Source organism: Pyrus communis, chromosome 8, assembly GCF_963583255.1.
Source record: "Pyrus communis chromosome 8, drPyrComm1.1, whole genome shotgun sequence".
Taxonomy (NCBI): Eukaryota; Viridiplantae; Streptophyta; class Magnoliopsida; order Rosales; family Rosaceae; genus Pyrus; species Pyrus communis.
The window spans coordinates 7,279,227-7,305,289 of NC_084810.1; the positions used below are offsets into that span (position 1 = coordinate 7,279,227).

A 26,063-nucleotide genomic window follows, 5' to 3' on the forward strand; every position below is an offset into this window, starting at 1 on the left:
AGAAGAAGCCCAAAGAATCTGCTATTTGGCAACGGTGCAACGACATGATCCTTATGTGGATTCACAATGCGCTTTGCGGAGACCTCGCCACCAGTGTGGTGTACATGAAGACAGCCAAGGCGGTTTGGGATGATCTCCGAGAACGTTTTTCTCAAAACAAAACGTGTCTTGTCTCTTTGAAATTCAGCGTGACCTTGCACGCCTTTTACAAAACCAACAGCCCATCAACGTGTATTTTACCAAGCTTAAGAGTTTGTGGGATGAGATGGATTCCTACCAAACGTTTGAGCATTGTTCTTGTGGAGCCGCCAAGTCCAACCATGAGCGGGCTGAGAGAACCAAGGTGTTGCAGATTTTGATGGGATTACACGATTCATATTCAGCGTTTCGTGGCCAAATATTGTTGATCCAACCTCTCTCTTCCATAAGGTTTGTTTATTCCATGCTCACGCAGGAGGAGAAACAACGGTGTATGGCTGCTGGGCAGGGCCGATCCTGAAATTTTGAAGGCCATGTGCGAGACTCAAACGGGGGCCTTACATGATTTAAAATTTTGATTGCTAAATTTTCTTTTATATTTTATATTATGTATACATTGATATAAGGCAAAAAGAAAAAAAAAAAAAAAAAAAACATGAAGCATAGTGTGGTGGTATGCACCTATCTGGAATCCTATATTTTTTTTTGTTCAAAACTCCTTACTTTTTAAATACAAAAAGCATGAAGTGATGGCCATATAGTTATCATATCACCGTACAAATACCATAATGATAACCATTAATGCTCTTTATTATCATCTAGAGTTCATCTCATGAAAAATTTGTGTTAAATGAATCACTGGTTATATTGATAGCATCTTATAATGAAGTGTTATTTTTTAGGGGTGTGATATCCACACACCCCATTTTACTTCTCACACACCTTCCTCATTTTCGGCCATCAGATCGGATGAATTGAAGAAGATCAACGGACATAAATTAACAAGAGGTGTGTGAGGAGTAATTTGGGATGTGTAGATAGCACATCCCATTTTTTATTGCATTTTTGCTCATGCCCCAAAGCAAGGATTATTCTCACCACCCCCCTCGGTTAACTCCTGTTAGATTAGTTGAAAATTCAAGATTCGTGACTTCAACAATTAAACCAAATAATCTAATGGGAATCAGGATCCTCTTTGTGAGGATCCTGGGGATTTGTGAATCATATCCATTCATCGTACACCGTACGATCAGAAATCATTTTAAATATTTTTTATTTAAAATTAAATACAAATAGGTACCTGACAAAAACTAACCGCACGATGTACGATGAATGGACACGATTTACAGATCCCCAGAATCCTCACCAAAACGATCCGGAGAGGATCCTGTTGGATCTAACGATAGGTATAAGCAAAGTTGTATTATAATTTTCTTTTGATATATGGAAGACTAAAGTCTTCAAATGGATGAAAATTATAATTAGATAACTTTTAAACGGTGACCAAAAGAATAAACGATTCTTATTATTACATGTATTCTATTAAATGATGTCATATAAGAAAATGAGCTTTTAAAGATGATATTTTTAGACTTTTAAGAATTTTAATTTATTATGATATTCCTAATTACAGGTTTATTAGCAAAAGTTATGTTATATAATCAAAGAAATGTGTTTTTTTTTTTTTTTTGAACAAACCTAATAAATGACAGTATCCGGGCTTGACAAATAAATATGAGCATGTGAGGATTCGAACCCGTGCGTTAGTAAATGACAGTATCCGCACTTGACAACTCTGCCTAGAAAGCATTGTAGTCATGTCTACACTTTTACGTGTGTATATATAAAGTTTATTAGAATTTGAGGGCCCCAAAAAATCAGGGGCTTATGCAGTTGCACACTTTGCACCCCCTTAGGGCCGGCCCTGCTACTGGGCCAAGTCTCCTCGAACCCGCGACCATGGTTGTCCAAATTGGACACGGTAACAAGAGCGGGAAAAGCCAATCCTCTGAGAAGAAACCAATGTACTGTTCGTATTGTGATCGTGACTACCACACCATCGAAACATGCTGGAAACTTCCTGGCTATCCACCGGAGCATCGCCTTCATGGGAAATTAAATGGTTTTGGAGGTTTTGGAGGACGAGAGAAGAAGGATGGCAAAAAGCCTAATCTCACGGCAGGTCAATTTCAACAACTTTTATCCCTGATGAGTCAAAAATTACAAGTTGATGCTAAGGCCAATGTTACAGGTGGGTCTCTTACAAGTTCTCCTCAATGGGTGATAGATAGTGGTGCCGCTGACCACATATCTTGTCTCATGTTGACTTATGCCATCACAAATCCGCCTTTGCAGCCAATGGCATTGCCTAATGAGACCGGGGTTCCTATCAATTTTATTGGAACTTATCATTTTGGATCCAAAATACCACTTTACAATGTTCTCATGATAGCTTCATTTTTTATCAATTTAATTTCCATTAGTTGGATAACCCAATCACTACGATGTTTAATAACCTTTTATCCTGATTTTTGTATTTTATAGGACCTGGAAACGAGGACGATGATTGGTTGGGGGTGACAACGTAATGGGCTCTATTATATGGTGGATTCTAAAGGACGCACGTCATCTCCAACTACCTCACAACCCAAGGTATTCTCAGTTACTTGGCACCGCTGACTTGGCCACCCTTCATCTTTGTAACTACAATTGTTAGCTAAGTTTTCCATAAATTTCTCATTCATCAAATAAACCTTGTGATGTTTGCCCTTTGGCAAAGCAAACTCGATTGTCCTTTGGATTAAGTCGTATTAATACAAAGCATGCTTTTGAACTTATACATTGTGACACTTAAGGGCCACATAAAATTCCATCTCTTTCTGGTGCCCCTTATTTCCTTACTATTGTTGATGATTTTACATGTTGTGCTTGGATCTATCCTATGCATCATAAATTAGATACCTAAACATTACTTAAGTCTTGTATTGCCTATGCCGAAACACAATTCCACCACCAAATTAAAACAATTCGAAGTGATAATGGGAGTGAGTTTGTTTCCATGCATGCTTTTTTTTTAGTGATAAGGGTATCATTTTTCAAGTTCTTGTGTTTCCACTCCTCAACAAAATGGGGCCGTGGAACGTAAGTATCGACATATTCTTCAAACCGCACGGGCTTTACTTTTCAATCTCATATACCTTTGCACTTTTAGGATGAATGTATTCTTGCAGCTGTGTACCATATAAATCGCATTCCTACCCCACTATTGTCAGGCCAAGCCTCATGAGAAATTATTTGGACATCGTCCTTCATATAAACATCTACGTACTTTTGGGTGTTTAGCTTATGCTACTAATCTTCACCCTACACACAAATTTGATATATGGGCTACAAAATGTGTTTTCATTGGTTATCTTTTCAGACAAAAAGCATATAAATTATATGATCTTAATTCCAAACAAGCTTTTACAACGAGATGTCACATTTCATGAGCATATTTTTCCCTAACCTTAACCAGATCCCCTCCATTAGCTCAAACACCAACCCAACCAAATCATTTTCCTAATTGAGCAGCAATGCCTATAATTGCTCCATCTAGCACCTTTAATAGCCCAACACCACTCCAAATGTCAACCCTGCCTGCTGCACCTGCTAACCTTTCCACTGACCCTCCTGATCAATGCATGTTGCCTTCACTGATCAGTGCACTGCAACTAATCTTACTGCTACAAATGATCAGAGCACTGTTGCTGATTTTTCTCCAGCACCTTTGCGTCATTCTAGTCGCATTAGAGTCCTGCCAGCTAAACTGCAAGACTATATTTGGTCCAATAATACGTTGCCCCGACTACTGCATCGCCCTTCTGCCCTAGTACAAGGTATCCCCATTCCAATTACTTATCTTCTAAAGGACTCTCAACTCAATATCAATCTTTCATTGCACAATTATCTTTTGTTCCTGAACCTATCAGTTATGGAGAAGCTATTAAACATCATCAATGGCGATAAACCATGCATGAGGAAATTCAAGCTCTTGAAGCCAACAACACTTGGACCCTGTCTTCATTAGCTCCCGACAAGGTGCCTATTAGTTGTAAATGGGTCTATAAGATACAACGAAAATTCGATGTTAGTATTGAGCGCTACAAAAATCGTTTGGTGGCTAAGGGTTACACTCAATTGTAAGGCATTGACTACCATGACACTTTTTTCCCAATGGCCAAACTTGTTACTTTTCCGCTGCTTGCTCTTGTTGTTGCTTACTCATGGTCTCTTTATCAGCTTGATGTCCATAACGCTTTCCTTTATGGTGGTATCATGAAGGAATTTTATATGCTCCCACCGCCTGGTCTTCGGTGACAGGGGGAGGATCTAGTTTGTCGCCTTAACAAGTCACTTTATGGATTGAAACAAGCTTCCTGACAATGGTTCTTAAAGTTTTCACAAGTTATCCAGTCCACCGGGTATGTTCAGTCCAAAGCAGACTACTCGTTTTTTACTAAGCGAAAAGGAAAGTCATTTATTGTGCTTCTTATTTATGTCGATGACATTTTAATAACAGAAAATGATTTGGTAGCCATTAATGATCTCAAAGATTTTTTAAATACCAAGTTTTGTATCAAAGATTTTGGTAATTTAAAATATTTTTTGGGAATCGAAGTGGCACAATCAAAGCACGGTATTTTCATTTTGCAACGAAAAGATGTACTGGACATTTTGAATGATGTGGGGTTTTTGGGTTCACGAAATGTAAGTTTTCCAATGGAGCAAAATCTTAAATGCTTCCAGATGATGTTGATGCACTAGATGATCTAGCCAAGTATCGACGATTGGTTGGCCATTTGATATATCTTACCATTACACGACCGGATATTACGTAGTTCATTCATTTATTAAGTAGATTCATGCAATCTCTGTCACATCCCGGCCCGGGGGACCACTTCCCGGGCCCGGTCCACCACCGTAGCACGATATTGTCCACTTTGGGCCCTAACCACGCCCTCACGGTTTTGTTTTTGGGAACTCACACGAGAACTTCCCGATGGGTCACCCATCCTGGGAATGCTCTCGCGCGCTACTCGCTTAACTTCGGAGTTTCCATGGAACCCGAAGCCAATGACCTCCCAAAATGCCCCGTGCTAGGTAGGGATGGGAATATACATTTAAGGATCACTCCCCTGGGCGATGTGGGATGTCACAATCTCCCCGAAAACCTCACTACAAAGCAGCCTTATGTATTTTGAAGTATTTGAAAGGTACACCGGGGCAAGGTATGATGTTTCCATCTCATTATTCATTAAAATTAAAGGCATATTGTGATTCAGATTAGGCAGATTGTCTTACTACACGATGCTCAACAACTGGCTATTGTGTTTTCCTTAGAAATTGTCTCATTTCATTGAAAAGCAAACATCAAAAGATGATATCTTTATCCTTCATTGAAGCTGAATATAGATCAATTGCAGTAGCTTGTTGTGAACTCACATGGTTACAAAGTCTTTTTCGTGATTTACACATTCAAGACAAAAGGCCAACCACCTTGTTTCGCGACAATCAAGCCATTCTTCATATAACAGCAAATCCAGTAGTTCATGAACGTACAAGACATATTGAGATTGATTGTCATTTTGTTTGTGATAAGATTATGGAAGTAAAGGTTATAACAGGATTTGTTCCATCTATTTCTCAACTAGCTGACTTGTTCACCAAGGCTCTTGGAAATGAGAGATTTCATTCTTTGCTCGGCAAGTTGGGTGTTCACAATATTCACTCACCAACTTGAGAGGGAGTGTTGAGAAAGTCAAAGATTATGTGAAAATACTCGTATCAATTAGTATTATAGGGCAAGTATTTTGTATTGATTACTTTCTTATCATGTAATATAGCAAATCAATTAGCTAGTTTGTAGGAGTTGATTGTATAGTCTTACAACTATTTATACTTGTAGTTTGTAGAAAGAAAATTATCAGTTAATGAGAGGAAATATTCACTCAAAGCTTTTCAAAATTTACACTGGTCCCTGTAAAAAGGCAACCAGGGAGTAACTGGAGCGAACAACCAAAGCTCTATGTCGGAACAGCCAGGGAGCAAGCGGAAAACAGTAAAAGAAAATAAAGAAGCTGCAAAAACAAAGTGACCTCTAGGAGATGTCATTTTACAAACAATTCCTTCAAAAAGTCCACAATTTTGAACGAGGAAGCACTAACAAAGGCACCAGATCCAAGTTAACCTGTCAACAGTGGTATTCCATTTCGATTTGGGTTTTGATCTTCTGGACTTTTATTCATTCTCATTCTTCAATTCCCAATTGGATCCATTTCTGATCCTTGCATTCAGGTTTATGAAGAAAAAGAAAACCCTAAACAATACAAAGTCTATGCTCCATCATCCTCAACCTTAATATCACTAAACCATAGTACTAAGTGAGAGTTTTTAGTCCATTACTAGTAAATACAGCTTGCCCTACAATATTTTGCGTGATGGAAGAAATTCTTTCAAGTCAAAAACCTTTACGTGATGGATGTTTGAGTTGTTAGGGTGAAGACGGTTAACATTTAGAGTTTAATGAAAATCTTTAAGTAATGGCACACCGTTGTTGGGCAAGTAATACGTCGTCGGGCAAACTTTTAGCACAAAGATGGAAAACTTTTGCCCGACGATGTGGGGAAATGTTGGCTAAGAAAAATTTGCCCAACAAAACAGTTCGTCGGCTAAGTGTAATGTCGGAAATAAAAAAAAGTCTAAAAATGGTGGTGTGTAATAAATATCCTTTGACAAAACTTTTGCTCAACTCTTACCTATTCCTTGCCCAACGGAGGGTTCATCGAGCAAGCCCTTATGCATAAATTTATAAGTCTGTGCCTCCCTATTTATGTTTCTCCCTTCTCCTGTTCTTATTTGCTTCAATACCCTCTACGTCATGAAAAACACCAGCAACAAAAGCATGACTATTGTGGCCAAAGGTTTAGGAAGTAAATGGAGATGATAGTAGGATACCACCGTAGTGTCAAAGAAGGTGGTGAGCAAAAGTTACTCGGATATATTGCATATGGAGTGTTGGAAATATTTGGCGATATGAATGCTACTTCTCCTACAATAACACATAAAATAAATATTAGTACATAGTAATTTATAATATTGCCACAACTGATTAGATAAAACAAACAAATACTTATCTTTTATAGGGTAGAAACAGCTCTTCATCAATACTTGATTAGAACAAGATTTTAGGTTGAGGCGTGCAAGTTCACTATCATTACGAGTAGATTTCACCCCTTATGGCGCCCTACCCTCCAAGTTAAAACAACATGTAATTCTTGTAAGCATACACTCACAAGACTTGGGTCGAGTGAACAACTTGATTCCTCAATTGGTACAAAATAATTGAATACATATCAACATTTGAAAGAATGAGGAATCCATAGACAAGAAATGAGAGAATTCTAGAGAAAGAGAAATAGATGATAACAAATATAAGAAATAAAAAAATAAAAAAAAGTTCTAATATAGGATAATGGGTAATTAAATATTAGACATATAATTACAAATTGAATGAGGAAAACGTTACTATATAATTGCCCAATAATGAGTTAATCAGTGGCATCTTTAAAGACAAAATGTAGTTAAAGCCCTAACATTATAACCCTTTTAACGCATCAATTTTGGTTTGCAAACAAAACTGAAATTCAGATTAAAAGAAATCATTAAGAATGATATTAAGTTATTAACATGATCAATGAGGAGTTGTATTTTGAAATACCTAATTAAAATTCCAAAACTCACATATTACAAATTACAAATCGAATCATCAAAAGGGAATTGGAGTAACACAAGTTTAAAGAGGACAATGAAGTACCAAATGAGAGTGAGAATCCAATGCATCAGGTAGCCCGAATTGCCCAGGTAGCCACCGACGTGCCACTACGACCGAGTCAGCCATCGACGTGCGTTCGTCTGTGCCATTGCCCAGGTAGCCCGAATTGCCAGGAGACTCCACAGCAATCGTCGCCACTAACCGCCCCCACCATCCGCCTCGATCACTTTCCACCCTTCCCAGGATAGGGTAGAGATCGAATCAATGCCCGTGGAGGAGGAAGGGCACCTCCCTACAGACTAAGGAGTAACAAGGCTTGAGGCATTTGTTAGGGCTTGAAGACAAACCGAATCACTTGGACCACGCAATAAAGGATTCGGATTGTATACCTCCCTAACCACCGTCGAGCAAGTGCCAATGTTAACAGTTTGTTGACTCATGACTACAGTGCCCTCATTTGCAACAAATGCCCCATAGACACCGAATCATGGATTACGCTTAGGGATGAGGTTTGTAAGGAGATGAACCGCCAACTTTTGGTAAGTGTACTATTACTTGCTTAATTTAATATTATTTTTTCTTTAATTTATTTTATGTGGTTTTAAACTAACCATTTATTTTTTTTAGAAATTGCAATCTGACTTCGACTTGAACAAACAGGACAAAGGTTGTGTCGATTACATCAAATCTGACGCCTTAGGCAACGCTGGCAGAACTACCCAAGGAGATTGTGGAGAAGATGCCGAGTGGGAGTGGCTGTGTACTCATTTTGAGAGTGAAAAGTATCAGGTAATCAAATTTAATTGAATTTATATTGTTTTTTACTTAAGTTAAACTATATATTTGTAATAAACAGAAAAAAACGGCGGCAAATAAAGGAAATCAAGACAACAAGTTGTAAGATCACCACTCCAATTCTTGACCTCTATCTTACCGAGTTGAGGAACAATATGAGACTGGGGAGAAGTTCCCAGAAGTTGTGGTTTGGGTGGAGACGCACGTGATTATAGTAACGAGGTCACAGACGGAGTTTATATAAGTATTTACTCTTATTTTTCAATTATAATTTTCATTACAATAATTATGGTTTGACTTAATATTGATATCCCTTGTTTATATGGTACAGAAGAAGGACGAGTAACTCGCCAACCTCTCCTAGCAGCATCTAAACGTTCCTATAGAAAAGCTGACACTAGGCTTGGCAAATGGGTTGTGTTTGTCGTGTTTGTCGTGTTCGTGTCGTTTTCGTGTAACACATGTTATCTTAACGGTTCCTTAACAGGTCCGGTCACTTTACCCACCTGACCCGTTAAGAAAAAAAAAAAAAAATCTTAAATTTGCACTTGCCATACACTGCCACATAAAAATATTGCTTCAAAATATTATAACACATTTGTTGTTTAAGTACTACATCTACACTGGAAAATAAGAGTCTAATAAACAAACATCCAAACACTACTAGTCTATTACAAAATATTAAATGTGCAAGGATATGCAAAATGAAAGAGTTTTTGTTTTCAAGGTTGTGAAGCCTTACTCAAAAGTTTAAACCTTGCCAATGGAACTCAAAACTTGCATGTTATTCCTTTTACAAAATCCTCAATTTTCATCGAACATCATGACATAAGATTTTGTGGTATCCACTAGTATAAATATTTTAAATTGAAGATCGAATTTATTCATTATATTCATACAGGGTCAAGGAGTGTAGCTGTAAAAAAAATCATCAAAATCGGAGTTAAAATAACCGTTAAATCGTAATTTTTCATTGATAACCGTCGAAATGTTTTGTCCCGTTACTTGATCTCTGAATATTTGTTTTTGTGATTTTTGGTGTATGTGATCTTGAAGTATATACAAACAAGTTTGACAGTTGGATCGTTGAAATTAGTTTCATAGAATGCGTATCCCATCAAAACGATAGATTCACTAACACTTAGTGTTTATTTATACTTTCATTAAGTATAACATAAGATTTTATGGTATTCATTAGTGTAAATATTTTAAATTGGAGATCAAATTCATTCATTATATTCATATAGGGTCAAGGAGTGTAGCTATAAAAAATCATTAAAATCGGAGTTAAAATAATCGTTAAATTGTGATTTTTCGTTGATAACCGTCGAAACGTTTTGTCCGTTACTTGATCTCTTAAAGTTTGTTTTTTGCAATTTTTTGCGTATGCAATCTTGAAGCATATACAAACAAGTTTGATGGTTAGATCGTTAAAATTAGTTTTGTAGAATGCGTATTCCATCAAAATGATAGATTCACTAACACTTAGAGTTTATTCGTATTTTCACTAAGTATAACATAAGATTTTGTGGTATCCACTTGTGTAAATATTTTAAATTGAAGATCGAGTTCATTCATTGTATTCATATAGGGTCAAGGAGTGTAGCTATAAAAAAAATCATCAAAATCGGAGTTCAAATAACCGTTAAATCATGATTTTTCGTTGATAACCGTCTAAAAGTTTTGTCCTATTACTTGATCTTTGAATGTTTGTTTTTTATGATTTTTAGTGTATGCAATCTCGAAGTATATACAAACAAGGTTGATGGTTGGATCGTTGAAATTAGTTTCGTCGAATGCGTATTCTACCAAAACGATAGATTCACTAACATTTAAAAGTTTATTCATACTTTCATTAAGTATAACATAAGATTTTATGGTATCCACTAGTGTAAATATTTTAAATTGAAGATCGAGTTCATTCATTGTATTCATATATGGTCAAGGAGTGTAGCTGTAAAAAATCATTAAAATCGGAGTTAAAATAACCGTTAAATCATGATTTTTCGTTGATAACCATCGCAAAGTTTGGTCCTGTTACTTGATCTTTGAATGTTTGTCTTTTGCGATTTTTGGCGTGTGCGATCTTGAAGCATATACAAACAAACTTGACGGTTGGATCGTTGAAATTAGTTTCGTAGAATGCGTATCCCATCAAACGATAAATTAGCTAACACTTATGAGTTTATTCATACTTTCATTAAGTATAACATAAGATTTTTGTGGTATCCACTAGTGTAATTATTTTAAATTGAAGATCGAATTCATTCATTGTATTCATATAAGGTTAAGGAGTGTAGTTGAAAAAAATCATCAAAATCGGAGTTAAAATAACCGTTAAATCGTGATTTTTCGTTTATAACCGTTGAAAAGTTTTGTCCCGTTACTTGATCTCTGAATGTTTCTTTTTTGCGATTTTTGGCATATGTGATCTCAAAGCATATACAAACAAGTTTGACGGTTGGATCGTTGAAATTAGTTTCGTAGAATGCGTATCCCATCAAAACGATAGATCCATTAACACTTGGAGTTTATTTATACTTTCATTAAGTATAACATAAGATTTGTGTGGTATCCACTAGTGTAAATATTTTAAATTGAAGATTGAATTCATTCATTGTATTCATATAGGGTCAAGGAGTGTAGCTGTAAAAAATCATCAAAATCGTAGTTAAAATAACCGTTAAATCTTGATTTTTCGTTTACAACCGTCGAAAAGTTTTGTCCCGTTACTTAATCTCTGAATGTTTGTTTTTTGCAATTTTTGGTGTATGCGATCTCGAAGTATATACAAACATGTTTCACGGTTGGATCGTTGAAACTAGTTTTGTAGAATACGTATCCCATCAAAACAATAGATTTACTAACACTTATGAGTTTATTCATACTTTCATTAAGTATAACATAAGATTTTGTGGTATCCACTAGTGTAAATGTTTTAAATTGAAGATGAGCTCATTCATTGTATTCATATAGAGTCAAGGAGTGTAGCTGTAAAAATTCATCAAAATCGAAATTAAAATAACCGTTAAATCGTGATTTTTCGTTGATAACTGTCGAAAAGTTTTGTCCTGTTACTTGATCTCTGAATGTTTTTTTTTTTTTTTTTTTTTTTTTTTTGTGATTTTTTGTTGATGTGATCTCGAAGCATATACAAACAAGTTTGACGGTTGAATCGTTGAAATTAGTTTCGTAGAATTCGTATCCCATCAAGTTCAATGGTGTGTGTGTGTGTATATATATATATTTATTTATTAAGTAGATTTAAATTTATTTATTTTGTACGTATAACACTTAAGAAATTGAATGGTATGTATAATTAAGCCGATCCAATGGTCACCAATTTTTAATATTTAATTTAATATATATATATATAATTACTATAGTTTTTAGGCGTATAAAATTATTAAATTAATGTATATAATTATTATAGTATTTTTTTAGGGTTATAAAATTATAAAATTAATATTTTGCTTATCGTGTATCATGTTACCCACGTGTATACCCAAACCAACCCATTATCTTAATAGGTTCTTATCGGGTTACCCGGTAACGACCTAATTCGTTATCGTGTCGACTAGAACACCTGTTAATTTCGTGTCGTGTCATGTTTGGTTATTGGGTCGTGTCAGGAATTGTCAGGCCTAGCTGACACCTGAGCCAAAGGTGTCTCTCCAGATGCTGATAGACGGGGTTGGACGAAGGAAGGGCAAGAAAGTTAGCAGCCTAGGAGTATGTCGGGTTCGGGAAGTCGGGCCTTCTTCTTCATCCAGCTCTACTCCATCGACCGAGACTGATTCTAAACTTCAGCATGTGGAGATGGAGCTGGTGCGCCAAAAGGAATTAGTGTGCTTGTACTTCATTGCCATATCCCAGTCTTAGTCAGCTTCTGGGATTATGATTACCGGGCAACCATACTAGGAGCCCCCTAGCAATAGTATCAAGAGCTGTCCTAAAAGCCGCCTCAACAGTCACGGGACCCCCTAACACAATAGTTTACTATTTCCTTTTTTTAATTTTTCTATATTATAATTGTACGAACAATTGTTTTTGGCTGTAAATATTAATTTTCATTTTTACAATTTTTTTTTTAAAATATTCGAATGTAATATTTTTTTTTCTTTCTATTTTTGTACTTATTACTTTTTTTCATTCTTTTAAAATATTTCCAAGTTTTATAGACTTTTGGCCAATGGAGCTGTTATCGCTCAAAACCTTCTTTTACTTGACGACCCCTCCGTCGGGATAAGCTCACCCCATTATTTAATTATGTTCTAGTGGACGAGGTATATTTCGTCAGTTAAACACGCTATTGCCCGACAACGCATTTCGTTGGTTAAACCACCACTTAATCAACGAACTTGTTCATCCGTTATTTAAGTCAACGCGCAACAAGTTTTACCCGACTACTCTTTTTCAACGAACGTCCGTTGATTAAGATTTATGGCGACGAATTTTTCATTTTAGCCGACGAATTTCTTCCGTCTGGTAATTAATGTGTTTTTTTTTTTGTAGTGGTCATTCGTATGTGTCGAATAAATCGATATTTATGGTAATAAGTAGCATCGTCATAATGAACTAATAATTTCTTTGATTCATATGGATGACTAAACGGTTTTCAACTCAAATGAATTTTCTTAGAAATGATCTTTGAATGATAATAAAATTAAAATAAAAAGATTATCTCTAGGAAAATTCATTGAGTTAATTAGTGGCATACACTCTTCATTTTGTTAGAGAAGGATGAGAAGATCTTCAAATTCAACAGGAAGACAGTTGACACTTATTAATGAACTAGCCTTCATGCATTTGCTTACGCGTGTGCAAAAGTATTTTTATAATCACTATGTGTTACGCTCGACTTACACATTTTAAATGTATTTATATGCGTGAATTGCTTCAATATTTTTATTTTTTTATGACAAAAAGAAAGTCAAATATTTGGACTGAATGAATAATATTAGACCATACTAGAAGAAACCTCTCATAAACCAATCAAAGCAGTCAAATCCACATAATAAAATTGGTCTTTCAATTTGCATCTACATTCTATTGAATTTACATTAAAAATAGAGAATAATATTTAACAAACAACTGATTGAATCACATTATTGTGCGCGCACGAAAGACCTTTTTTGTAACATCCCACATCGACCAACGGAGAAGAGGTGATGTGCCTTATATGTACATGTCCACCTCCGTATAGCACGAGGCTTTTTGGGGACTCACTGGCTTCGGGTTCCATCGGAACTCTGAAGTTAAGCGAGTTCGGGCGAGAGCAAGCCCAGGATGGGTGACCCACCGGGAAGTTCTCGTGTGAGTTCCCAGAAACAAAACTGTGAGGGCGTGGCCGGGGCCCAAAGCGAACATTATCGTGCTACGGTGGAGTCGAGCCCGAGATGTGATGGAGCCCGGGTCGGGATGTGACATTTTTTATCACCGACGCTACACACCTTTTAAGATACTTTGAATGTATTTGCAAATAGAGAAAATAATATTGAATAGGCCTTTTGATGTTATATTTGGTGAAGCCATGTCCTCAAAAGGGGCTGCTGGCTTTATATATAAAAGATAAAAGATAGAAAAAATGATTCACATCACATATATACCATACTTCGTCAGTTTATGATTATTGTCCTCTTTTACATATATCAAGTAGAAAGATAATATATATATATATATATATATATAATTTTAATTGCCATCAGCTTTGAGATATGTTTTTCAAAGGAGAAATCTTGAGAGCCCTACTTTCTCACCAGTTTCCTGAACGTCAATTTGAGTTTGGAGTTTATACTCCCTCAAAGTGAACTGCCTATAAGTTGATGGTTCATCACCGCAGCTTCGGACCACTACATCGTAGGAGGGGCAGTAGAAATATGCCACAGAAAACCTCTCAACTTCTTGTCCGGTAACCACTCGGTGTTTGATGCTCTTGTATATGCCATTGCTCAAGGCCTGCGTTATGTGACACATACGAATACACATATATTAGGGTATATGTTTTCCAAGAGACATTTTTTGAAGCTGGAATTGGAACATATGTAGTACATATTTATGACACTATTTCCCCAATATGTATGAGAAATACCCATATATATATTCGAAAAATTGATATGTTGAATTTTAATCTATATCAAAGTTCCTATTTAACTATAAAAAAATAAAAAAAATTGAGTCAAACCTAATCCCAATATCTAAAATCCGATTATACACTTATTTATTCTTTTTTTTTTTTTTTAATAAAAGTAAGGGTAATGCTAGAGAAACTAAAATTTTAAATTAAATTTGCAAACTAAATGATGTGCCACCAATAAGACATAAACACATTAAAATCAACATTTCAATAATAATTCAATTATCAACAACCACATCATTTAGTTTTTAATATCCTTCAACAATCATCCTTGTTAAAACCCTACTAAAACTGAAACTTTCACCCCTCTTAAGTTATACAAAGTATAATTTGTACAATATAACTTAAAGATATATGAATATTACCTCAAACAAGTCCCCAATGTTGACAATGAGAGCTTCAGGATTGGGTTTAACAGCCATCCATCTTCCATCTTTAAATATTTCCAGACCTCCTACTTGGTCCTGGTGAACTATAGTTAGGAAATCGGTATCAGTGTGCGAGACGAGGCCAAACACTTGCGAAGGAAACGGACGTGGAGCGTATCTATTCAGTCGAAGATAACTACTTCTTGGTGGGCAATTCTCTTCAAAGTAAATCGATTGGACACCCAAAGGCTGTGCCAGAATTTCAGCTAAGTTTTTAGCCAAACCAGATACCACCTTCACGAATGCTTCAATTGTTGACCTATAAGACGGTAATTAACCAAACATGGAAAATAATTGGGGGGAAATAATAAACTAAGGTCGTTTGATAACCATTTCGTCTACAATTTTTGCTTTTTTGACTACTGAAAACCAAAAACTTTTGGTTAATGTTTTCAATTTTTATTCCAATGAACAGAAACAAAAAACTGAAAGATATTTTTTTTAAGCTTTCAAAATTTATATAGTTTGGTTTTGATTTTCAATTTTCTCTTTTAAAAAAAAAAAAACTAAAAATAATTACCAAATAAGTTTTCAAATAAAAATTAAAATAATTATCAAACGCACCATAAATAATTTACTAGTCTATGATCATAAACATATTGCGGTGACAAAATACTTGGGGTAGGAGCACAGCATTTTCACGTGGTTTTGTTAGCTCATGTGATATAGTTACGGTTGAGAAACATATGAATTTTTTTTAGCAGGTGACGCTAGCTTTTATCACACTGACAAAAGGCAATTACAACTATGCACTTCGATTCCCGTTAGTTGTCGTCCTTCTTAACAACTAACTATTTAACTCACAAACGTTATTGGTATCTTAAACAAACACACGACCTTTTGTTTTAAGCCATGATATCAATCAATAAAACAAAGACATGTTTATAATATTTGTTGATGAAATTATCACAGTAACAAAAACACGGATTATAATATTTGTGAATGACAAGTAGGTTATGCAAGCAACATAAAATACAAATATTCGTACTTTACATCGCTTGCATATATACCCGATTAAAATTAGGACAATTTTTTTAAACACGTATTTCTCAAGCTAAGTAAAGTATGAATATTCGAATTTGTGAATGACCTCTATTGAAATTTACCCAAAGCCTGTCGGGCCAAAGACATTCATGCATGTTATGCATATGTGGTAATCACGTGATAACGACTGATCCATGCATGTGGCAGGCCAGGCAATGGATGGTGCCTGCCTGCAAGAACGTAGTAGGGTTAGACGTCCCCCTGCTGGATTGACAAATGACAACATGTCTCCCTTCAAGTACGAAATGCGACATATTCAGGTACCCTACAATCCCCATCCATATAATGCAGATGGATTCTAAAAAAACGTACTTTATCCATCCACATATAGGCTATAGCTAACAATGAGTCCTCATACCCAGCTAATGAAATGTTTCTTCACTGGCCGAGGTATAAAGGGACCAAGATGATCCCAGACCTAACATGAATTTGAAAAAAAATAAGATTAGTATACACCTATTTCTATTGCTTTGCAAACCCTTTTATTAGGCAATGCTTGAAACAAATTCAATCTTTCTCTCTTTTTTCATTCCAATACATCTTCCTCCTATTGCAGAATTAAGTATATTTTATCAGTACTGCTCTCCTAAAGTTCTCATTTTGAAGACTTATGAAGTCCAAGTGCATACTAGTTACAAGATTATATTAGTTTAAATTTAAAGGCTTGAAATATTTATCAACTTAATAAACCAAAACCAACTTAAAATCTATGAACCAATGGAAAACTCAATTTTTTGTTTTGGTTTAAGTTGCCAAATATTTTAAGCTATTGAATCTAAACTAATATAGTCTTGTTGCTATTACGCATTTAGTCCTCACAAGTCCTCAAATGAGGACCTTAACAGAGCAGGACTCATATTTTATATGATCATTTATCATATATCATCAATAACCTATAAATTAAAACCCATCATTCAGTTTTAATTAAAAAAAATTCTTCCTTCACAATCTAATCTCTTTCATGATGCACTGCTGACGATTCCCCCTCTTCTTTTGAAATTTGATATGCATTTTACCATTCCAAATTCTAAATCTATTAAATAAGCAAACAATAAGGTTTGTAAAACTCTGTTATTTTCTATAAACTTTTATATGTTTCTACTCTACTCTACTCTACTCTATCTCTTACTTTGAGTACTAGGATTTGTAAATTTTTATTAACTATCCTTATTGAGTTTACTAATTCTTTCAATAGTATAGATGACATCATGTAATAGTTTCAAAATATGAAAACTCGTCTAGAATAGTTATGATTATTTTAAATAGATAAGATTGTTGATGAGATGTTAACTTTAACTTTTAATTACTTTGGATGGATATTATGGTATTTTGGTTAGTAATTTTGTAAATACTATTCCTTTTTTTTTTATCTAACCCTCTCACATGATACCCTATGAGTCTATATATTCTCCAATGACCAATTGTGAAATCTTGTCCTCGGATTTCAGTATTTAAAATTACATATTTTGTATTCTTAGTTTCGACGCATTTATAATTACGGCGTATAGTTTTTTTTTTTTTTTTGATAAGTAAAAAGACGAAAACGCCCTTAATGAACAAAACAGACTTTTCGAGGACATATTTAATTCCTATATGTTTTGTCATTTTTATTTACATATTTGGATAAAGCTTGACCTCACAAGTGCGTAGATGAAAACCGTTCGTGAAACAAAGTTTTAACGAAGGAGAAATTAGCGGTTAAATGTAGGGGTAAAATAGTAATTAACCACTAATCTGAAGGCTCCAATTTTGCTAGAGCAGCAATCTAGGTGCCACGTGTACGACTGAGTTGGGAAGAAGAGAAGAGAAAGGAAGGACAGGAGGGGAGAAATTGGCAAACCAAAAAGGAGAGAAATAAAGGAAATGAAATGAGGGAGGAACCAGCCAGACCCAGACCCCCTTCGACCTGCCGACCAGACCTAACCGTATCTTCCTATTTTGGCCATCGTTGACTATGGGCCAGTGCCATATTGATCCTCACTTCGAATCCAGTTGATCCCTATTCCATTTTCACCCAAACTCGACAAAGATTGGCTTTCTTTTCTCAAAGAATAACGTCGGTGGTGCCGAGAAGTCTATGGCGGTGATTCACCATTCCTGGAAGTATTACAGTCAATTACCACCATCAATCAACTCCTTTCAACCCCAGGAACAATGCCCATAGTTTGGTTGAGGCGTCAGAGCTTGTTTTGGAGTCGAATCTAGGGTTCTGACGGATCGAGGTTAGTTTCAAGTATTTCCCGGCCGAATTGAACTTCAACCCATGTATAAAAGTTCTTCCCCTTGGTGTGTTCTACAATTCTGTAAAAGTTGGTAATTTTTGGAGTTTGTCGGAAAATTGGGTTTCCATTCGCCGGAAACTGGCACATGCAGCGACGCATGGCCAGTGGGCCGACGATGCCTTTTTAAGTTAAATTAGATGTCCTAATTTCATATTTGATATCCATTTGATGTGATTTGATTGTTTGAACCTAGTTTCATTATGGTACGCCACTTTATCATTATATGAATCGACGATTCGACCGCTGGATCGACATAAAATTTGACGTACAGATCTTGATGAATTGAATTACTGGGGTTGACTTTGATCCAAATGTTTTTAACCATCCTTAAGTTCTAAAATTAGTATTACTAGAGACTCAATGAGGCTTTGCGGACCTATCTCGATGAGTGAATTTAATATATATGATATGGTTATTACCTTGATTTTGTATTTAGTATCCTTTGTGGATATGACTTGGTTTTATAAATGTGATTTCTATTAAAATGTGATTTTTAATAATTAGCCATCGATCTAGTATTATGAAATGTGATTTGACTTACGCATTGGGAATATTTGTGAAATGTGATTGAAACGCATGTTGGATTGTTTGTTAAATGTGAAGGCTAGCAGTGGACCGTTAACCTATTGTCATGGGGATTCGTTGCTTCAATATCGTTTCATTTCTTACTTATTTGGTCCGTTCTAAATTTAGTACTTGTGCTTGTTTCATTTCGTTGAGCCTTCGTGAATTGAGTAACTTGATTCATGTCTTGTTTCTTCGAGCCGTTGTTATGTTTCTTGGACTTCTGCTTGATTCCATTGAGTGGTCTGGAACTGGGTTCTATTGAGTGGTCTGGTTCCCTGCTCCGCCTGGATTCCATTGAGTGGTCCGAAATTGTATCCTGCTTTGGAATTTCGTTGAGTGGTTTGATATCCATTGTACTCCGCAATTTCGTTGAGTGGTCTGATATCCATTGTACTTTGCAATTCCGTTAAGTGGTCCGGAATCGTATCCACTCGGATTTCATTGAGAAGTCCGAAATCCCTTCTACTCCGCAATTCCGTTGAGTGGTCCAGAATTGTATACTGGTTTGAATTCCGTTTAGTGGTCCAAAATCCCACTTAGTATTTTGGTTTCATTGAGTGGTCTAAAACCTGATGTTGTTGGATTCGTTGAGTGGTTCAAAATCACATCATTGACTTCATTGATTCGTTGGATTTGGTCTAAATTGAGAAAACTTCATAGATGTAGGCTTTGGCCGAAGTGTGTCGCTCTAGGTGTATTGTATGGATTATTAATTGACGTGATTGTGGAATGGTGTTGGAAAACATATGTGTGTTTGAATGGCAAGATGACAACTTTTGTTTGGCCTATGGTTGATGTGTAGTGTGGTACTCTATGTTTTCTGCTAGAAAGTGTTTTACGAAACGTTCAGAGTTTAACAAATGGTGAACTACGAATGGCTTGATCCCGTCAGAGGGTACATAGGCAGTCTAACAAAGAGGTTAGATGCAGCCATAGAGTAAACAAAAAAAATTACTATGCAATTCAAATCTTGAGTTGTGCTTTGTCCATATCCCGGGGGTGGGGTATGTTAGATATACGGGTACTTGGTGACATCACGTGTCGATCCTGACGTACATCGGGATCAGGACGTGACACCAATACATTGATCTGAAGATAATTCACACAAAAATACATAAAATTAAACTCCTAAGATTACCACAAATACAAACACCTCCATACTATAGCGCAAGCACCACGATACAAATCCACCACAAAGACCACAAACATAACAGTAGATATGCTGCAGTAGGGGTTGGGATTTTTCTCATTTTCCTTGGTCACTGGTCAGTTGTCTTGCAAATGTAGATATTATGAAATCTTAGAAAAATACTCACGCAAGAAGTTTAGTTTAGAGTTCAATAATATTGCTAAAAATAACTAATTTTACTAACCAATGAAAATATATATGGTCCAATTGGTAATGCGTATGCTTTTAGGTCCTTCAAGACTAAAAGTTTTTATGTGTAATAGTTCCACTGGTATGTTAAGCAAATGATTCATGTTATAAGCAATTTATTAATTTCATATTCTACATTCACAGTATATCAATTATGTCTTTCACGCATATTATAATATGCCAATAAATAATACATTACGATAATGTCGCATTAAAATTTAATTCAATCGGTATGTTGTTACTTGATAATAACCAAGATCATCTGTCCTATATTTTCCAATAGGTTAATCCAAAACTTCCCATGTTATTAATTGTTACGACATGTAGCATTGTAAAAATGAATATAAATATACCTACTAAAAGCATATGAATCTAAATATATACATCGTCTACTTGGTTTTTATAAAGCGTTTATGTATACGTACATGATATATATTAAATAGTTTAAACTAATTTTAAGGGAGTGATTTTTTATTTCAAGGGATTTAAGGCAAACGAGAAAGAATGTACTACAAAACATTAATTGGATATGAGAGATAAGAAATGCACTATATGATTATTACAAAGATATGTAAAAGGCATTTGCAAATGACTCCTTTTAAGTGGTCAATTGTAAATCTCTCTTGTGTATATTTGTAATGCTCATGTGGTGCATTCTAACTTCTCCTATCAATATTTTCTGATCCATTTCTTGCTAATTTGGCCACAATCTCAGGGACCTAATAAAAATCCTTAATCACAGAAGTAAACTTAAGATTTATAGTTCAAACTTCGAAGTTTATGATGATTTAGTACTCAGATTATTGCAGTACTCAGATTATTGCAGTACAAGAAAGTGACTATTTAGTCACAACACGTTAATCTTTTAATGAAACTTCTTGTAACTAAATACATATTAGTCGACAATTTTAAAAACATGAGTCGCATTCTTAATTTTAACAAGATATCATTATCAAGGGTATATGCTTATTCTATACATAAACAAAGTACCATTCTTACATTATCCACGTCATCTTCATTCTCGGAAATTTAAGTAAGCATCTAATCTGCTATTGTGTTTCTTAGTCATAAGCCTGGCTAATTAATTAACAAATATATTATCATATATTTTTGTTCCTTTTTCTTTTCAGAATGTATTAAGGTGAAAAGAAAATTTTAAAGGTGAAATAGTAAAAGTACGTACTTGAGACTCTTGTGAAGATCATTCATTGTTGGAATTTCGTTGAGTGATATATGAAATGCTTCTGACCATAAGAACTGCCTCAAACAAGTAGCTTGTGGATTTCCCCAGCGGTAACAGTTGCTGGATAAATTCAAGAAATTCTTTTCAACCTTTTCTGCAAAGGGCATGTGAAATAGCCTCTTTTGCTCATATTGCATGCTCTTTATAACTTTTTGTGAAACTCCATGATTCACAACTTGGAAGAAACCCCATTGGTTTGCAGCTTGAGCGATATCATTCATACACTTGTCTCTCTCTAAGTGACCCAAATTTAGATGGCTAAGATCTATCATAGGCAACTCACATTCCTCAGCAAGAGAAAGCTTGTCATAATCATGACTTGTTAATAATGCTTCATGGCTGGAATTCTGTAAGAGTGTTGCCTTCCAGGTTTGTTGGAATGGAGGTTCGAAATCCATTAGTACTGCCTTGGAATCTGAAACATGCTTTTAAACCCTCAGAATTTGAAATATTTGAACCCTAAGAATAAGGATGTAATTAATTGAATACATCCCACGAAATTAGAAACATTATGAAATTAAGCCATATGCACAAACTTACTATTTAATATGAAGCACAAGCAAATGATTTATAGCTCAGTTATATATTAAGAGCACACACTCTTACTTATGTCTTCTGATATCGCTTGTATCACATAAAAGCAGCACATCCACAACTTTTACAATCCTATATTACCTTTGTGTTCACAATATATAGGGTCAGGTATATATACCATCACATAGGAAAGGGTAACATTATACAGTTGAGTTTCCAAAAGAATAAAGTTTTTTTTTTTTTTTTAATTTTATAATTTTTTTAACAAATGTTGCAGTTGTAAGGTTACTCCACAATGCAATTTAATGATCGGAAAACGTTAAAATGTATTTAGTTCTTTCAAGGATTATCCTTGTAAAATCATCAAGCTAGATTAGAAAACGAGAAAATTAGAATTAGATGCTTCGTTTTAGACTTTTGTAGACTAAACATTTATGCTTTTTGAGTTTTTGATTAAGCTTTTGAAACATTTGATTAAGATATTCAGACTTGAACTACTTCAGATTAATTGAAATTAATTTACATTTAAATATATGCTATATATTTTAAATAATTTCAACTATATTTAAATCTAAAAATTTAAACTTTTCGAATCTAAATGTACACCCACGCCAAATGGAAACGTACCAACATTAAATGAAAACGTACCAACGTCAAACGAAAACGTACCAACCCCGAATTAAAACATACCCAATTATAAACTATATTAAAATGAATATTCATCTTTTTGGAATGTTTAAAAATATGTTTGATTCATACACAATGCTCTAGATAGTCTTGTTTTTTGGTAGATAAGTCTCTGGAATAAATTTTAGTTGATTAGAGATAAATCCTTATTATTGTAGATAATGCTAAACAATAACAATAAATCATATAATTTTGTATTAACAAAAAGGCTATTGTCCGTTAATTAATGACTTTTTCTATAAAAAAAATAATTAATTAAAGTAATTTAAACTTTTACATTGTTAACGACTCTTTCTATAAAAAAATTTAATTAATTAAAGTAATGCCTCATTATTAGGACAAAAAGTAATAAAACTTATGTTTTGAAAACAAATGTACCAAAAATTCAAATGTACCAAGAAGCCAAATGGACCAAAAATTCAAATGATGTACCATTATAATCAAACGTACCGATATAACCAAACGTACCTAGCAATGAGTTTTGTTACATTCTATTTAATTTACTAAAATAAATATTTTAATAAAAATTAAAAAAAATCTTAAATCATCCTAATAAGAGATGCATAACAATAGAGGAAAAAAAGGAATATAACGTGAATAGACTTCTAATGAAATAAAATTAAAGTACCAAAATTGTAGGGAAAATGTTTAATCAAATTTGCAAAAGGAATAGATGTTTAGTCTATGATATTTAAAAACGAGGCGTCTATATCAAAACATCCCTTAGAAAAATTGTTTGGTCAGACAAATTATGCCTATAAGCATTTGTGCGTTCATCAAATACCTGAAAAACTGTTAAACACTAGTCTCATTCATATTGCCATTTGTTGGCTATTTATATGTATATACACACACATGGCGATATATATGTATATACAAACACATACTTTAAAACCATTAAGACAAATTCATAATCACTAGGACATCTACTTTTAGCAATAACAAATTAATATGCGAGGTAATGCTAGGGAGACTAAATTTATAAACAAAATTTTGAAAACTAAAAGACATGAATATTAATGATTGGTTTATTACTTAATCCTTAATAAACGTGATCATTCTTATTTATTAAAATGATAGCAATTTAATTGAGGGATTTATTGGTTTCATACTAGAGTGGTTTTTACAACAATGATCATTGAAAGAATACCTAATTTTATAAGTGCGTGTGTGTGTGTGTAAAATAGTTATATACGTACGGGTCTGTTGAACTTATCCATCCACCAGCTTAACCGGCGAAGCTAACAAATTTATTAGCTTCAATTTTTTATTTTCGGCGGGTCAGTTGAAAATTAGATTCAACTAGCTACACATAACTATGATCTTCATGTTTCCATTTCTCTTGCAGACGATTTTAGGAAGATGGATGATGAAACCCTAAGACTAGGGTTGAAGAGACCAAGATAAACAGGAATGCATAGAAAGTGAAAACAGGTGTGCGGACTTTTCCTGTTTTTATCATTCTTTTTGTGCAATAACTAAATGAACCGTGATGATCAATAAGTGCACCCGATTACCTGTAACCTTCTGATGTTCTCCTCAGAGCTCCAAATTAAGTCATTCTTGAAAAGCAATACTTCGAAATTGACTAAATATGACAGAAAATTCTAGGATTCCAGGACATTACGAAGAGAAATATATAGTGATCTACGCCATGAAGTGTGGAATAGAATTGACAACAGCTTAGGTGGAGTGATTAGTAGTAGTGTGTTGATTAGGAATCTATGGCTGAAATGGATAAGACGCGTTTGAATATGTCAACATACAAAATGTATAGATAATATGATCATGTTTTAAAAGTGCAAGTACAATTAAGCCTTGAACATCTGGTGACTTTACAGAATTTTTATTTTCTTTCTATAAAACAAATTTTCAGAATTTTATTTGTTGTTTTTTCTAAGATTATTTTTATTTTGACACATAAAACTAACACTAATATATATATATCAAGTGCGTATGTTAAGTGGTGCATTGTCTTGGTTGATAAGATTTTCATTTTTAACTCACTTCGTTTGAGTTCAAACCCTTCTCTCCCTTTAGTCTAAGAATTATTTTGCTTGATAAAAAATATGAAGGTAGGTCTCACATACAATGTTAGGGCTCATTCTTAATTAGTTAACTGGAATTTCTAGTGGAAATTATAAAATTAAAATCATCATTCAGTACTTTTTTATACAACTGTATATAGGAGGCTGAGAATTTGTTCTAAATCACATGTAAGTTATTTTTATAATTACGTATCGAACTCATTATTTATAATAGTCAAAATTCAAAACTCTCATTTACAAATAAAAAAAATTACTTACGCTTAAGTGTTCGTTACTAATGACAAATAATAATTTATTTTACAATCTACAAATTCGAAATCCAAATGCAATCCAACTATCCAAGTCTACCTGTCACAATGGGGCCAAATAATTAAGGTTTGCCAATCTCTTAGCCATCTCTTTAACAAAAAATAGGTGCCACGAATCCATCTTTTGATATTATAATAGGGTAATGCTAAATAAATCATCTATTACAGTTGTTGAGTTGAATTATCACTTAAATTTTAATTAACGTGTTTATTTTTTACTGTAACACATTACATAATTTACAAATTTAATCTAACATATTAATTTATCCAGCCATACTTTTCTATATATCTATATATCTCAAATGTAGTTGTGATTTAACATCGGAGCTGTACTAGAAAAGTTTGATTGAATCCAAACATGCCTTCTTATCCAAACATCTTGGTCTGGGCCGCGCCCCCCCCCCCCCCCCCCCCCCCCCCGGACATCAACTTCAGTTTGTCTTTTTTCCTTTGAACAGTTTCTAATCCCCCCGTCCCCCCGTGTCCCCCCCCCCAAAAAAAAATATCAACTTAAGTTTGTCTTTTTTCCCTTGAACAGTTTCTAATTAACAGTTGCAGAGGAGTCCAATACTGTTAACAGTTATTTTCTACAGTGTTTCGAGATATAAGATAATTTGAAGAATTTTGGGCGTTTAGATTTAAATGCGTCATTATTCTATTTGTTAAATTAAACATTTGTACTTTTTAAATCTTTTATTAAATATTTTTCTACATTATAGGTGTCACATGTATTATAAATTGCATTTTTTAATGCTCAACAATTTAACATTATCTAATGTACCAATAACAACTACAACAAAGTCTTTTTTCCACTTTTTCCG

The 26,063-nt window shown here is 34.4% G+C and overlaps 1 protein-coding gene across 1 annotated transcript; it reads right to left on the reverse strand.

The window, feature by feature from the left end:
• Window positions 1-14,311: 14,311 nt before the first annotated feature.
• On the reverse strand, window positions 14,312-22,081 carry LOC137741660 (gibberellin 2-beta-dioxygenase 8-like). The gene is made up of 3 exons (XM_068481356.1): window positions 21,606-22,081; window positions 15,089-15,410; window positions 14,312-14,545 (listed from the first exon to the last, which is right to left on the reverse strand). Exons 1-3 carry the CDS (start codon window positions 22,061-22,063, stop codon window positions 14,312-14,314), a joined length of 1,014 nt encoding a protein of 337 aa, XP_068337457.1. The 5' UTR covers window positions 22,064-22,081.
• Between the last annotated feature and the right edge of the window lie 3,982 nt (window positions 22,082-26,063).